Below are 16,581 nucleotides of genomic sequence, written 5' to 3'. Positions count from 1 at the left end.
TTATCTCCAGGATAGAAGACTATGTGGAACTGGTTTTGGACAGAAAAGCCATGCTTCATTTGGTCAAATAGGACTTTCCCTTAACTTTTTAACCCCTGAACCGATTGCCCTGATTTTTGAGTATGTGTATATTTCAAGCATGCTGATTCTGAAAATGTATGTTTTATGTGAATGACATGTATATTTTGGAAGGAGTTGGAGACTCGGTGAGCATCTAACAGGAGGGAAGCGAGTTCCACAGGAACGGTGCAGCCCTCAAGAAATCCTGAAGGTGAGCATCAGAGGTGGGAGTACGGACAGGAGATAGACGTAAGTCTTCAGCAGATAGTAAGGGCCTCTGAGTGTATGACACAACTCCACAGCAATAATACTCCCAGTAATGTGTCTGAGTGTATAACAGAGCTCCACAGCAATAATACTCCCAGTAATGTGTCTGAGTGTATAACATAGCTCCACAGCAATAATACTCCCAGTAATGTATCTGACTGTATAACAGAGCTCCACGGCAATAATACTCCCAATTATGTGTCTGAGTTTATAACAGAGCTCCACAGCAATAATACCCTCAGTAATGTGTCTGAGTATATAACAGAGGTCCACAGCAATAATGCTCCCAGTAAGATGTGTGAGTGTATAACAGAGTTCCACAGCCATAATACTTCCAGTAATGTGTCTGGGTGTATAACAGAGATCCACAGAAATAATACTCCCAGTAATGTGTCTAAATGTGTATAACAGAGCTCCACAGCAATAATACTCCCAGAAATGTGTCTGGGTGTATAACAGAGCTCCACAGCAATAATACTCCCAGTAATGTGTCTGGGTGTATAACAGAGCTCCACAGCAATAACACTCCCAGTAATGTGTCTGGGTGTATAACAGAGCTCTACAGCAATAATACTCCCAGTAATGTGTCTGAGTGTAAAACAGAGCTCCACAGCAATAATACTCCCAGTAATGTGTCTGAGTGTATAACAGAGCTCCGTTGCAATAATACTCCCAGTAATGTGACTGAGTGTATAACAGAGCTCCACAGCAATAATACTCCCAGTAATGTGTCTGTGTGTATAACAGAGCTCCACAGTAATAATACTCCCAGTAATGTGTCTGGGTGTATAACAGAGCTCCACAGTAATAATACTCCCAGTAATGTGTCTGAGTGTAAAACAGAGCTCCACAGCAATAATACTCCCAGTAATGTGTCTGAGTGTATAACAGAGCTCCACAGCAATAATACTCCCAGTAATGTGACTGAGTGTATAACAGAGCTCCACAGCAATAATACTCCCAGTAATGTGTCTGTGTGTATAACAGAGCTCCACAGTAATAATACTCCCAGTAATGTGTCTGGGTGTATAACAGAGCTCCACAGTAATAATACTCCCAATAATATGTCTTAAAACTACAATAAATTTGTTAATGTAAATAAGATACATTGTTCTTGTTCTTAATTATATTTTAGTTGTTAAAAATTGTTATGAGTAAATCACCTACATTTTCTCAGAACAGCCCTGCCCCAGGCCATACCCCCACTCACACCCCTAAAATTGAAGTGTACCTCTTTGTCTATTTGAAATGTAGGAGGAATATATATATATATATATATATAAAAAATCCAAAATCCCCCGCGCTCACGCTTTAGTTGATTGCCACTGTGCCGGGTGCCATAGCTCGGACTCCAATAGTATAATCCGCCAGAAAACAGCTGCTCACCGGTCTTTTAAAAATTCAAAATTGTATTAATTAAAGATTAAAAGAGACCAACGTTTCAGTCCCAGCTCGGGACTTTCCTCAGGGTAACATAACAAAGATTGTTATATTATCCTGAGGAAAGTCCCGAGCTGGGACTGAAACGTTGGTCTCTTTTAATCTTTAATTAATACAATTTAGAATTTTTAAAAGACCGGTGAGCAGCTGTTTTCTGGCGGATTATATATATATATATATATGTGACTAAGTGACCTACGTATGCATGCATGTATGAGTGCGTGTGTTGCCATACTTACTGTATACGTATGTCTGGACTCAATAAAGTATAACTGAGCCTAGGGCAGCCTAAATTCATCACTGCTCATCAAGATCTGCCTCATAGTGAATTTCTGCATGGAAAGCACTGTGTGCATCTCCACAATATCTGCATGCAGTAAGTAAGAGGCTGCATGAGGACTAAGGATTAGAACATTTCCCTAGTGTCTAGAAATCAGATCAAATTGTTTTTGTTTTTTTGTTTGTTTTTCTAGCTTTCATTTTTGGGTGAAGCATAACAAAATTAATAAATAAATAAATAATAATATTCACTTTAAAAATGATCAAAATAAAGAATAAGAATGTAAGATGCTCAGATGATATTACCATTAAACTATATTAAACTTTCAAAATATTTACAGTGTATGATACTATAATATTTAGAAAAACATATTTTAAAGCTTTATCCAAAAATACTAACTGGGCTTTAACAAAGTAAATTTAAAATCTAAAGTCAAAGCAGCTGAGCTCAAAACACTGCTGACTTGGAGGACATTTTTTCTATTTTGGTCTCAATTTTAAAATGAATTTTGAATTCTCACTTTAGTAATTAACCTTGGTATTATTAGCAAAGCATTTAATGCAGAGTTTGCATTACTTTTAGGGCTATAAGATTTCCATTTTTTCCCCCATTCTTCTCTCTATTTCCCTCCTCCAATAAATATTTACATCTACCTTATTGACTATCATCCTTTCTGCCACAGTCCAGTGGTTGCTTCACAGGTGTCTAGTTACTGTTTTAGTTGCTCTTGCATCATGCCGTATGGACACCAAAATGTCAGTTTTCAATCAAACATTCCAGATATATTGCCTAAACATGGAGTGCTTTTCCAACCAGAACCTCATGCAAATCTATGTTTTGCTGTAAGAATGTCAGCTGGTCAGAAAAAGCAGGTACATACCTATCCAAGGAACCAAGAAGTTGTAGGCAATGGGAGTTTTGGGATCTGAAAAAAGGATGAAGAATTGGTGGTTAATAAATGCCAAGCACGAAATAAAAGGACATGTTGATCTCTATGTTCTAGGAAGTGGACAGGGAAATGTCCCTACTAATTTGTTCATAAGATTTAATTTAATATGGAAGTATAATGCATGGTCAGCTGGGTGTGTTATGGTTATTAGATGGATGGCTAGGTAACGATAGATCGCCAGATAGATAGATAGATAGATAGAGAGCAGGATTAACCATAAGGTGACCTTAGGAAGCTGCCTAGAGCCCAGGAGTTAGACACCGGCCCTGGATCCATGAATTTGCTTGACCCAGCATCCATCCCTATGTGAAGAATGAATGGATGTCCTAAATTGGTAACCTGCCTAGGGCCCCGTGAGATCTTAATTGATCAATAGATAGATAGATAGATAGATAGATAGATAGATAGACATACAGACAGATAAATACAGATACAGAGAGGACTATTTGATGTGAGAGAAGGGAGCATGAAAAAGTTTTTTGAGAAAGTTTAGTATAGATCCACTAATCAGTCACTTTCTAAAAACTAAGTGTCCTCAAAACACAACAAAATTGTAATATGAGATGTAAGTTTCAATAGATGTTCATGGTATATGCCATGTTTACATTATCTACAAGATGACTGTCAAGTGGTATTCTGATAGTTATAACTGATGGCTAAAAGGACCAGTCGTCTCCCTTGTCAAGCTCCACACTTTAACATTTACAATGTATCTATCATCTGAAAGAAACATACAGCTATGTTCTCCCACCTGATCGTCCGAGTATTGCTTTGGCATATTCTGGATGAACTATGATCAAGTTGGCAAATATTTTTCCTACCCACATCGGAAAAGCATTTGGGTATTGTTCTGCAAAGGCAACTACCCTATCCAGGTCTTTACCATCTCGCTGGAACTGGAAAAAAGGCACATAGACAGACATAATACAAACCTTGTGTTTTTTTTTTAGCAGATATGTATTAAAATCAAGACATGTGGGGTTCACATTGCTTATTGCTGTGTAAAAACATAAAATAATTTTTAAAACGTCCTCTATTGGGATGGTCAGCTGAACATTAAAGGAACCCAAAAGCAATAGCTACATCTTCATTCTTCACATATTGAAGTACGTAGTGGTAAAATGGAAAATCTCTTAGAATGGAATTCCTGGACTCTAGTTTATTCCAATGCACTAATAACATGAACAACCAGGGGTTGAAAAATCTCACAAAGTGAATTAAAAGTAAATTTCAAATTTTAGGTCAAAGTATGTGAATTGGAAAACAAAATTTTGGTCTAGAGGAATCTTTTCAGTCTTTCATAAAGACTGTGTTGGAATTTCATTGACTTGACTAGATACTACTTTGTCTTATGTAGAATCCTCAAGTTGACAAAATGTGACAAATGGCAGAACTACCACCATCAAGTTTTGTCACTTCTCCCAGCCTTCGCTAGCAACAGATGTAGGAATAAGATGATGCCTTGCTAATTACAAAATAACATCTATGGAGGTTCCTGCAGACTTGCATTATCCTCCATAAACATCCATGTTGGACTTTCATGCACTGACGTTGCTTCCTGGTGAATGAAGTGTCAAAAGCTATAGAAAGAAGATGACCGCAACTGCAGGGGACAGCATCAGGTAAGTTACTTTCGCTGCAGTCTTGGACCACCAAAATATGCAAAGACTTCAGAAGGTGACAGATCCACTGTAAGAAATATGAGCTCAGGAAGTGGGCATGTTGTAGATGGGAATGCTATGAAGTGGAGCAGATTGAAAAATCCTGAAAAAAAGGGATATGTTAGTCCAGCATGCATGCCCACTAGGCTGACAGGTAGCCACACAGGCCAGTACCACTTGGCACTGATTATATGCAGAGCACTGCTGATACACTTTCCCATGGACTGAATGCCCTGAAGGCAATATGACCTATATATCATGACCATGTCTAATGATCTATTTGTGCCCTCTGTGCTTTCTCAGGACTTGTCCCTGTTTGTTGTCCGTAGATGTGGGAGAGGAGTCCAAATTCTGGATTCTTCCACCGAACCTGGGACATAAAAATGTATGCTCAATGTGACCTTCCCAAGATCAAGCTATTAAGTTTGTGCTGTTCTCAGTAAGTAGGTATCTCCTACATAGTGTTGTTTTATTGTTTTATTTTTTTTATTATTATTATTATTATTGTTGTTGTTGTATGTTAATAAACATCAAATTGTTGTGAGTTAAAATAATATTGTAAAATGTGGTCCAAAATAGCAAATTTTGAAACATTTTCCAACTGAGCTACAGTTACAGCTGTGGTACTCTAGCCTAAATTTAGTTTCCTTATGGTTCTGTCACTCCCCTCTCTCCCGATATTGTTTCCAAAAAGCCTGTACAATAAGCTTGAAATTTTACTGGAATACAGCACCAAGCAAAGTACTCCTCAATCCTTTCCACGCCCCATCCGTCATCATTCCGTGTTCCTGTTTCCCTCTTTGAGGTCCAATCAAATACCTCTCAAAGAGAACCATTATATTGTTGAACTGATCTCACATGGTCAGATCGCATGCATGGATTGAACTCGCTCTGAGCTGAGGAGGGAAGGGAGTGTGGGGTAGACAAGGGGCTGGTCAAGGGAGTGATAGGTGTGTAAAATATTACATATTCTCTCTACACATTCACATTAGATATAGGTGTCTGGATTGAGAGTAAGGGACAGATGGTATTGATGTTTTCTTTATTTGGGAATTATTCTACAAGGGAACACTATAAACATTTTTTTTAAATGGACAGCTGATAGACCTGCACATACAGCATGCTTGCTCCATGACCACTCCTAAAAGCAAAAGTGGCTCGGAGCAACCCTTTACTTTATAAACCTTTTCTTTTTTTTTTTTTTTTTTTTTTTACTGTAAACTCTTCACTCACATTTGTGGGGCTAATAACCTTTTTGAAGATAAGATTGCTAATCAAGAGGAATGTAATTCTGTAAAGATTCCTATCTGTATTGGGATCTCAAGAAATAACCAACAGATCAAATTCCTCTCAAGAAACCCATAGCATTTATCCATTAAAGATTAACCATGCTGAATAGGATTACAGTATATTTAGACAGATAGCACAGGGAGATATCACATTTTCTGTTGTCGTTGTTGTTGTTGTTGTGGCACTAAACAATAATTTCAGGATTTTTTTACTAAGGGTTTATTCACTAAACTCCAAACTGTACGGAATTGAAAGCTGACTAAAATAGCTGATCTGGAACCATTTACCAACTTCGGCAAAAGTTACATATTGACTATTGCAGAATTAGTTTAAGGCTTTATTGTTATTATTAAGTTTCACATTAATCCAATGTGGAGTTTAGTATATATCTCTGCATAGTATGAATTGCTGGAAATTCAAAGTGCATTCAAAAAGAAGTTGATATTTTTGGACCAAAAAAAAACTAACTGGACAGTTTTTTTTTTGCCTATTTTGGCTAAAAAATATTGAATTCATTTTGAGTTCCAAACAATTCATGCCAGATAAATACAACCATGTTACCGTAGTTTAATTTTTCTTAAAGTTAGATTTGATTAAAATAATTCCCTTTTCTCAGGCACATAAAGGCATATAATGCAAAACTATGCAAATTCTCTAATTTTACTACAGATCGGAGAAGAACCCAGTACTTTGTTGTGTCTCAGTCTAAATTGTTTAAATGTGGATCTGCAGCTTCATGCACATCAGTAACACTTCAATAATATTTACCGGTACTTGGACGATGAAAACAATACAATTCTACAATATATGATACATTATAACAAATTACTATTATTTCTAATAAGCTGATTAGTGATTTATTTATTTATTTTTTTGCTTTAATTTCGTGACTATAACAAACTCTTATTGTAAAGTCACTGTGCCATTGCCCCTGTAAGATAAAGCAGATTCTCACCTGTGTGACATGTCCAAACAGCCAGTGGCCGGGGGGGCCAGGGAAGCTTTGAAAAGCTGCTTTCATTTTTCTCCATCTTTTATAAAGTGAAATGAATTTCAGCAGCAGGAGAGCCAAGGACAGCAGGAAAACTAACTGCAGGATCTGATATAAAGTCACTGAAATCCAGGGGAAACTCAAGATCTTCCACATGCTGGAAGCCATGATCACACACTGCCTGTTTCTCTTTACTCTTTGTCATATATTGTACAATCAAGGAAACTGACAACCAATCCTGACAGCGGACGCACCCACTGAATAATATACTGTGACACCATCTACTGTATATTTCTTAAAGTACATCCAAACTTTGAATAGTGTCCCTTTACTAGGTAAGTTAGAACATCTTTTTAATACAGGTATGGCTAAGCGCTAGACAAGAAATGGTGAATAAATTAGGCAACAAATACTGTAAAACAGGGGAGCTCCCTGTGGCCCCTATTTAACAAGCATAAACACACAAAAAAAAAAAAGAAACACAGGTTGTTCCAAATGAAAATTATGAAAAAAAAGTTCAATCGGATAATGTTCACAATTTTCAATATCCAGTATTCTTTCTGTCACGATTCGGGGAACCCAACACGCTAACACACACACACAGAAAGGGTGCAGTACCGGACCTTAGAGTGGCCGGGCTAAGCACACACAGAATAGTCAGGAGACAAGCCGAGTAAGGGGAACCAGAAGACAGAATAACGAGAAACAAGCCGAGGTCAAAGGGTAGGAGAAAGTCACAAAGTCAGATTAACAAGCCATAGAGTACGTAACCAGAAAACACAAGTTTGGTATCAATACTAGCAAGCAAAGACCACAACAGGGCAGGGAGGAACAGGAAAGGTAAGTATTTAAACCAGAAGGTTAATTCTGATTGGATAATTTCCAATCAGAATTAACAATCATACGTGGGAGATATCTAAACCTCCCACTGTGATTGAGGCACTGTGCCTTTAACGCCGGGTCAGGTGACTGACCCCGGCGTGTCATATCTTGGGCAGTCTCCCAGCGTGCAGCGTCATGCATGCTGCCGATGGGGGACGTGGAGAAGGACGCGGGCGGCTTCCGAGGCTGGAGGGATGCCGCTCGCCGAGCCCATGTGGAGGAGGGGACCACGGACGGCTGGAGGGTGAGTACTGCGAGCGGAGTGCAGCCTCCCCGCGGGATCCCGCCCGCGGGATCCCGACATTAACCCCCCCCTCGAAGACCGCCCCGAGGGCGGGAAGCAGAAGGCTTCAAAGGAAACCGGGCATGAAAGGAGCGGACCAAAGAGGGAGCGTGCAGGTCAGAGCCGCTCAAGACCGCTCCTCAGGGCCGTACCCCTTCCAATCCACCAGATATTGCAGCCGACCCCTAGAAACACGAGAGTCGAGAAGGGCAGCCACTTCGTACACGTCACTAGAGACAGTGCGAGGGGAAATGGGCTGTCCGAGGGGACGAGAGAACCGGTTACACAGCAAGGGCTGAAAAGCGAGACGTGAAACGTGTTCAGAATACGCATGGAAGGAGGCAGGTCAAGGGAGTAGGAAACGGGGTTAACCCTACGTAACACCTTGTAGGGACCAAGAAATCTGGGAGCAAATTTCATCAAGGGAACCTTGAGACGGAGGTTCCTGGAGGACAACCATACCCTATCACCCGGAACATAAGAAGGGGCCGCAACCCTACGGCGATCAGCGAACATCTTCTGAGCAGCTGCTGAACGAGACAGCGCAACATGGACCTGATCCCACATCTTCCGCAAAGAGGCGAGGTGCTGGTCCAAGGCGGGCATTCCCTTGTCGAAGAACGCACCGGGAAGGACAGAAGGCCGAAATCCATAAGCAACCTCAAAAGGACTTAAGCCAGTAGACGAATGAGACACCGTATTCCTGGCAAATTCAGCCCACGGAAGGAGGCAAGACCAGTCGTCCTGGTGCGCATTAGTGAAGCAGCGCAGATACAATTCCACAGACTGATTAGCACGTTCGGCTGCACCATTAGATTGCGGGTGATAGGAGGAAGTGAACGACAAGGAGACCCCCATCTCAGCACAAAAGCCCCTCCAAAACCGAGAGCCAAATTGAGGGCCCCTGTCAGATACGATATCCTGAGGTACCCCCTGCAAGCGGAACACTTCCTTGGCAAACACCTGAGCTACCTGAACCGCAGAAGGCAGTTTGTTTAGCGGAATAAAGTGCGCCATTTTAGAGAACCTATCCGTCACAGTCAATATCACTGTCTGACCATCAGAAAGAGGAAGGTCTACAATGAAATCCATGGATAAGTGGGTCCATGGTTTCTTGGGTATAGATAGAGGCATCAGTAGACCCTGGGGTCTCACATTAGGGGACTTACATTGCGTACCGACCCGACAAGCTTGTACAAAATCCACTACGTCTTGCTTAAGTGAAGGCCACCAGAACTGTTGAAGGAGGCCCTTATAGGTTTTGGTAACCCCCGGATGACCGGCAGTTTTAACGGTGTGAAATAAAGTTAACAACTCTTTTCTGTCATTTGCTTTGACGTATAGTTTATCCAACCGGCGTCTCAGGGGGTGCTTGGGTTTGGTTTGCCTTAATGCTACCAAGGAAAGGAGACGAAACAACCAAACGGGTAACAGCTATTATCTGGGACGCAGGTACAATAGGTTCAGGAGTCGGGTTAACAGGGCTGCCATCAGAAATTTTGGGGCCCCTGACACAGCTCAAGGTCTGGGCCCCCCGGCGCCTGCACCCGAGTCCCCCCCCCCCCGAGTCCGCCCACAGGGATGCAGTGTCTGCAGGGCCGGTGCAAGGATTTTTGCTGCCCTAGGCAAAAGTAAAGTTTGCCGCCCCCCATGTGACATCACAGTGCCCCACTCATATGATCTGCCATGTTAACTAACACAGTGCTGCAGTGCCGCCGTGTTTACAATAAAAGGCCTGCAGGGACAGGCTATAGACACCAGAACCACTACATTAAGCTGCAGTGTTCTGGGGACTATAGTGTCCCTTTATTGTGAGGTAAATTAGAGATTAGTGCCACGAATAATATACTAGATTGCCTACTTACAACCAGATGAGGATGATGATGGGCTTCAGCTGCCGTCTGGCTCCACTGGTCTGGTGTAGAACAGGCTCTCTGGAGACGGTTTGTAACTGTGGTCACAAAAATCAATGTTCTGGGAGAACGGGAAGCAGCTCCATTTTTTGAGGGCCCTTTACACAGCTCAAGGTCTGGGTCCCAGGGTCCACCTTCATGTTCCACCAATGAGTTTGTTCACAGGGGTGTGTGTGTGGGGGGGGGGATGTCCTGATGTGTGTAAGGAATGCATTGTGTGAATCTGTGTTTGTATGTGTAAGGGCTGCAAGGTGAGTTTGTGTATGTATGGGATGCAGTGTGTGTGTCTGTAAGGGATGCACTGAGTGTGTGGAAGGGGTGCATTGTGTGTTGCTGTGTGTAAGGGATGCATTGCTTGTGTATGTGTGTCTGTGTGTAATGCATTGTGTGTTTTTCTGTGTGCAAGGGGTGCATTGTGTGTGTGTGTGATGGATGTCAATCTCTGCCCCTACCCACGTCAATTTCCTTTTTCTCCCCCCCTCCAATTTCCTTCCTCTCCCCCCCTCCAATTTCCTTCCTCTCCCCCCTCCAATTTCCTTCCTCCCTCCCTCTCCCCCTCAAATTTCCTTCCTCCCTCCCCCCTCAAATTTCCTTCCTCTCCCCCCTCAAATTTCCTCCCTTCCTCTCCCCCCCCCCTCAAATTTCCTCCCTTCCCTCAAATTTCCTTCCTCCCCCCCCAAATTTCCTCCCTTCCTCTCCCCCCCTCAAATGTCCTCCCTTCCTCTCCCCCTCCCTCAAATTTCCTCCCTTCCTCTCCCCCCTCCCTCAAATTTCCTCCCTTCCTCTCCCCCCTCAAATTCCTACCTCTCCCTCCCCTCCCTCAAATTCCCTTCCTCCCCACAAATTTCCTTCCTCTCCCACCCCCAAATTTCCTTCCTCTCCCCCCTTCAAATTTCCTCCCTTCCTCTCCCCCCCAAATTTCCTTCCTCTCACCCCCACTCCCCCAAATTTCCTTCCTCTCCCTCCTTCAAATTTCCTCCCTCCCTCCCCCCCTCCCTCCCTCAAATTTCCTCCCTCCCTCTCCCCCCTCACTCCCTCAAATTTCCTCCCTCCCTCTCCCCCCCTCAAATTTCCTCCCTTCCCTCCCTCTCCCCCCCCACTCATTCAAATTTCCTCCCTCCCTCTCCCCCCCACCCCCACTCACTCAAATTCCCTCCCTCCCTCTCCCCCCCACCCACTCAAATTTCCTCCCTCTCGCCCCAACTCACTCAAATTTCCTCCCTCCCCCCCACTCACTCAAATTTCCTCCCTCTCCCCCCCACTCACTCAAATTTCCTCCCTCTCCCCCCACTCAAATTTCCTCCCTCTCCCCCCCTCACTCAAATTTCCTCCCTCTCCCCCCCCACTCACTCAAATTTCCATCCTCTCCCCCCCCTCCCCTGCCCACCTCCACCCACTCAAATGTCCTCCCTCTCCCCTCACTCAAATTTCTCCCTCCCTCTCCCCCACCCCACTCACTCAAATTTCTCCCTCCCTCTCCCCCACTCACTCAAATTTCTCCCTCCCTCTCCCCCACCCCCACTCACTCAAATTTCTCCCTCCCTCTCCCCCACCCCCACTCACTCAAATTTCTCCCTCCCTCTCCCCCACCCCCACTCACTCAAATTTCTCCCTCCCTCTCCCCCACCCCCACTCACTCAAATTTCTCCCTCCCTCTCCCCCACCCCCACTCACTCAAATTTCTCCCTCCCTCTCCCCCACACCCACTCACTCAAATTTCTCCCTGACACCCGGCGGGCGCGCGAGGGAGCACTATCCCTGGCCGAGTGCTTCCTCTTCAGCTCCCTCGCGCGCCGCGTACTGATGCCGGAGCCGGAAGATGACGTCATCTTCCGGCTCCGGCATCAGTACGGTGCGCGAGGGAGCTGAAGAGGAAGCACTCAGAGGAGAGTGCTCCCTCGCGCGCCCGCCGGTTGTCAGCAGGGCCAGCCTCTGGGGGTCCCTGAGGTGACCGGCTACTGGGCCCCCCAGTAGAAGAGGCTGGCCCAGTGGGTACATACCGGGGTCGCAGGGCCCCCTGCGACCCGGTATGTACCCACTGAATGTGGGGCCCGGACGACTTGAGCAGTCCGGGCCCCCCAGGACTGCCGGGCTCATGACAACTGTTGCGGTTGTCATGCCCTGATAGCGGCCCTGAGTGCAGGGGGCAGGAGCTGCAGTGGGAGCAGCTGGTAAGGGCTGCAGTGGGAGCAGAGGGGTAGGGAATTCAGTAGGAGCAGGTAGGTAGGAGCTGTAGGGGGTATGGGCTAGGGGCTGCAGAAGGAGCAGGGGGTAGAGGCTGCAGAGGGAGCAGGGAGTAGAGGCTGCAGGGGGTAGAGGCTGCAGAGGGAGCAGGGGGTAAGGGCTGCAGAGGGAGCAGGGGCTGCGGAGGGAGCAGGGAGGTAGGAGCTGTAGGGGGTATGGGCTAGGGGCTGCAGAGGGAGCAGGGGGTAGAGGCTGCAGAGGGAGAAGGGGATAGAGGCTGCAGAGGGAGCAGGGGGTAGAGGCTGCAGAGGGAGCAGGGGGTAGAGGCTGCACTGCAGAGGGAGCAGGGGGTAGAGGCTGCAGAGGGAGCAGGGGGTAAGGGCTGCAGAGGGAGCAGGGGCTGCAGAGGGCGCAGGGAGGTAGGAGCTGTAGGGGGTATGGGCTAGGGGCTGCAGAGGGAGCAGGGGCTGCAGAGGGAGCAGGGAGGTAGGAGCTGTAGGGGGTATGGGTTAGGGGCTGCAGAGGGAGCAGGGGTAGAGGCTGCAGAGGGAGCAGGGGGTAGAGGCTGCAGAGGGAGAAGGGGGTAGAGGCTGCAGAGGGAGCAGGGGGTAGAGGCTGCAGAGGGAGCAGGGGGTAGAGGCTGCAGAGGGAGCAGGGGGTAGAGGCTGCAGAGGGAGCAGGGGCTGCAGAGGGAGCAGGGAGGTTGGGGCTGCAGAGGGAGCAGGGAGGTAGGGGCTGCAGAGGGAGCAGGGAGGTAGGGGCTGTAGGGGGTATGGCCTGCAGTGGTCGCAGGGGTTAGGAGCTGGGAGGAAGGGGCTGTAGGGGGTATGGGCTGCAGTGGGTAGGAGCTGCAAGGGGTATGGGCTGCAAGGGGATCAGGGGCGTAGGGGATGCAGTGGGAGCAGTGGGGGTGGGGGCTGCAGAGGGAGCAGTGGGGTTGGGGCTGCAGAGGGTGCAGGGGATGCAGTGGGAGCAGAGGTGTAGGGGCTGCAGAGGGAGCAGAGGGGTAGGGGCTGCAGAGGGAGCAGGGGATGCAGTGGGGTAGGGGCTGCAGTGGGGGTAGGGGCTGCAGTGGGGGTAGGGGCTGCAGAGGGAGCAGGGGATGCAGTGAATGCAGGGGATGCAGTGGTGGTAGGGGCTGCAGAGGGGGTAGGGGATGCAGTGGGAGCAGGGGGGTAGGGGCTGCAGAGGGAGCAGGGGGTAGCGGCTGCAGAGGGAGCAGGGGATGCAGTGGGTGTAGGGGCTGCAAAGGGAGCAGGGGGGGTAGGGGCTGCAGAGGGAGCAGGGGGTAGCGGCTGCAGAGGGAGCAGGGGATGCAGTGGGTGTAGGGGCTGCAAAGGGAGCAGGGGGTAGGGGCTGCAGAGGGAGCTGGGGATGCAGTGGGAGCAGGGGGTAGGGGAGGCAGTGGGAGCAGGGGGTAGGGGATGCAGTTCGAGCAGGGGGTAGAGGCTGCAGAGGGAGCAGGGGGGTAGGGGCTGCAGAGAGAGCAGGGGATGCAGTGGAAGCAGGGGGTAGGGGATGCAGTGGGAGCAGGGGGTAGGGGCTGCAGAGAGAGCAGGGGATGCAGTGGGAGCGGGTAGGGCATGCAGTGGGAGCAAGGGGGGTTGGGGATGCAGTGGAGCAGGGGGGGTAGGGGATGCAGGGGGGGGTAGGGGATGCAGTGGGAGCAAGGGGAGTAGGGGATGCAGTGGGAGCAGTGGGGTTGGGGCTGCAGAGGGAGCAGGGGATGTAGGGGCTGCAGAGGGAGCAGGGGATGTAGGGGCTGCAGAGGGAGCAGAGGGGTAGGGGATGCAGTGGGAGCAGGGGGGTAGGGGATGCAGTGGGAGCAGGGGGTAGAGGCTGCAGAGGGAGCAGGGGGTAGAGGCTGCAGAGGGAGCAGGGGGTAGGGGCTGCAGAGGTAGCAGGGGCTGCAGAGGGAGCAGGGAGGTTGGGGCTGCAGAGGGAGCAGGGAGGTAGGGGCTGCAGAGGGAGCAGGGAGGTAGGGGCTGTAGGGGGTATGGCTGCAGAGGGGCTGCAGAGGGAGCAGAGGGGTAGGGGCTGCAGAGGGAGCAGGGGATGCAGTGGGGTAGGGGATGCAGTGGGGGTAGGGGCTGCAGTGGGGGTAAGGGCTGCAGAGGGAGCAGGGGATGCAGTGAGTGCAGGGGATGCAGTGGTGGTAGGGGCTGCAGAGGGGGTAGGGGATGCAGTGGGAGCAGGGGGGTAGGGGATGCAGTGGGAGCAGGGGGGTAGGGGCTGCAGAGGGAGCAGGGGGTAGCGGCTGCAGAGGGAGCAGGGGATGCAGTGGGTGTAGGGGCTGCAGGGGGGGTAGGGGCTGCAGAGGGAGCAGGGGGGTAGCGGCTGCAGAGGGAGCAGGGGATGCAGTGGGTGTAGGGGCTGCAAAGGGAGCAGGGGGGTAGGGGCTGCAGAGGGAGCTGGGGATGCAGTGGGAGCAGGGGGTAGGGGAGGCAGTGGGAGCAGGGGGTAGGGGATGCAGTGGGAGCAGGGGGGTAGAGGCTGCAGAGGGAGCAGGGGGGTAGGGGCTGCAGAGCAGGGGATGCAGTGGAAGCAGGGGGTAGGGGATGCAGTGGGAGCAGGGGGGTAGGGGCTGCAGAGAGAGCAGGGGATGCAGTGGGAGCGGGTAGGGCATGCAGTGGGAGCAAGGGGGGGTTGGGGATGCAGTGGAGCAGGGGGGGTAGGGGATGCAGGGGGGGTAGGGGATGCAGTGGGAGCAAGGGGAGTAGGGGATGCAGTGGGAGCAGTGGGGTTGGGGCTGCAGAGGGAGCAGGGGATGTAGGGGCTGCAGAGGGAGCAGGGGATGTAGGGGCTGCAGAGGGAGCAGAGGGGTAGGGGATGCAGTTGGAGCAGGGGGGTAGGGGATGCAGTGGGAGCAGGGGGGTAGGGGATGCAGTGGGGGTAGTCGCTGCAGTGGGGGTAAGGGCTGCAGAGGGAGCAGGGGATGCAGAGGGAGCAGGGGATGCAGAGGGAGCAGGGGATGCTGAGGGAGCAGGGGATGCAGTGGGTGCAGTGGCTGCAGAGGGGGTAGGGGCTGCAGAGGGGGTAGGGGTTGCAGAGGGAGCAGGGGATGCAGTGGGAGCAGGGGGTAGGGGATGCAGTGGGAGCAGGGGGGTAGGGGCTGCAGAGGGAGCAGGGGGGTAGGGGCTGCAGAGGGAGCAGGGGATGCAGTGGATGTAGGGGCTGCAAAGGGAGCAGGGGGTAGGGGCTGCAGAGGGAGCAGGGGATGGAGTGGGAGCAGGGGGGTAGGGGATGCAGTGGGAGCAGGGGGTAGGGGATGCAGTGGGAGCAGGGGGGTAGGGGCTGCAGAGGGAGCAGGGGGGTAGGGGTTGCAGAGAGAGCAGGGGATGCAGGGGGTAGGGGATGCAGTGGGAGCAGGGGGGTAGGGGCTGCAGAGGGAGCAGGGGGGTAGGGGCTGCAGAGGGAGCAGGGGGGTAGGGGCTGCAGAGGGCGCAGGGGGGGTAGGGGCTGCAGAGAGAGCAGGGGATGCAGTGGGAGCAAGGGGGGGTAGGGGATGCAGTGGGAGCGGGTAGGGGATGCAGTGGGAGCAGGGGGGGGTAGGGGATGCAGTGGGAGCAGAGGGGGTAGGGGATGCAGGGGGGTGGGGGATGCAGGGGGGTAGGGGATGCAGTGGGAGCCAGGGGGGGTAGGGGATGCAGTGGGAGCCAGAGGGGGGTAGGGGATGCAGTGCAAACCGGGGGGGTAGGGGATGCAGTGGGAGCCAGGGGGGTAGGGGATGCAGTGGGAGCGGGGGGGGGGGTAGGGGATGCAGTGGGAGCAAGGGGGTAGGGGATGCAGTGGGAGCCAGGGGGTAGGGGATGCAGTGGGAGCCAGGGGGGGTAGGGGATGCAGTGGGAGCCGGGGGGGTAGGGGATGCAGTGGGAGCCAGGGGGGGTAGGGGATGCAGTGGGAGCAAGGGGGGGGGGTAGGGGATGCAGTGGGAGCAGGGGGGGTAGGGGCTCCCAAAACCCTGCAAACCTTACCTCTCTGGTGGTCCTTTTTTTGAAGGAACCTCACAATGCTGACATGCTGCCTGTAAGTCTGCTCAGGGCAGCTCCGCATAGCTCACTGAGACTGGTGATGTCACTTCCTGCTAAACAAGCCGCATGGAGCTGCCCTGAGCAGTTGCAGGCAGCACTGAGGGGCAGCCTAGTGGGGTCTTTGGGAGGGCCCTATAGCTGTCCCTCAGTGTGCCCTGCACGGAGGACATGATTAGTAGCAGCAGGGGCCCGCGGACGGCTGTGCGGGCCCCTTGCTGAGTGCAGGCTGGCTGGGGAGATTGTTTAACTCCCCAGCTCAGCCATTAGTTACTGCAGCAGTATGTGGGGCTCGGGGCCCCCCAGGACCGCCGGGCCCATGACAACTGTTATGGTTGTCATGCCCTGATGGC

At 50.2% G+C, this 16,581-nt stretch overlaps 1 protein-coding gene across 4 annotated transcripts in view; it reads right to left on the bottom strand.

The window, feature by feature from the left end:
• LOC134568997 (cytochrome P450 4B1-like) overlaps positions 1 to 16,581 on the bottom strand; it is a 100,223-nt gene that overhangs the window by 30,354 nt on the left and 53,288 nt on the right. Inside the window, exons 1-3 of one of the 4 annotated variants that reach the window (XM_063427773.1) lie at positions 6,903 to 7,263; positions 3,748 to 3,892; positions 2,928 to 2,972 (exon numbers count right to left, since the gene is read on the bottom strand). In XM_063427773.1, coding sequence (XP_063283843.1) covers positions 2,928 to 2,972; positions 3,748 to 3,892; positions 6,903 to 7,106 — 394 coding nt within the window. In that variant the 5' untranslated portion in view covers positions 7,107 to 7,263. Of the gene's footprint in view, positions 1 to 2,927; positions 2,973 to 3,747; positions 3,893 to 6,902; positions 7,264 to 16,581 lie in introns of those variants that run through there. The other 3 variants (XM_063427770.1, XM_063427771.1, XM_063427772.1) reach the window with 3 other exon arrangements.

The sequence above is a fragment of the Pelobates fuscus genome, chromosome 7 (genome assembly GCF_036172605.1).
Source record: "Pelobates fuscus isolate aPelFus1 chromosome 7, aPelFus1.pri, whole genome shotgun sequence".
NCBI lineage: Eukaryota > Metazoa > Chordata > Amphibia > Anura > Pelobatidae > Pelobates > Pelobates fuscus.
This window is presented reverse-complemented; position numbering and strand designations above follow the sequence as displayed.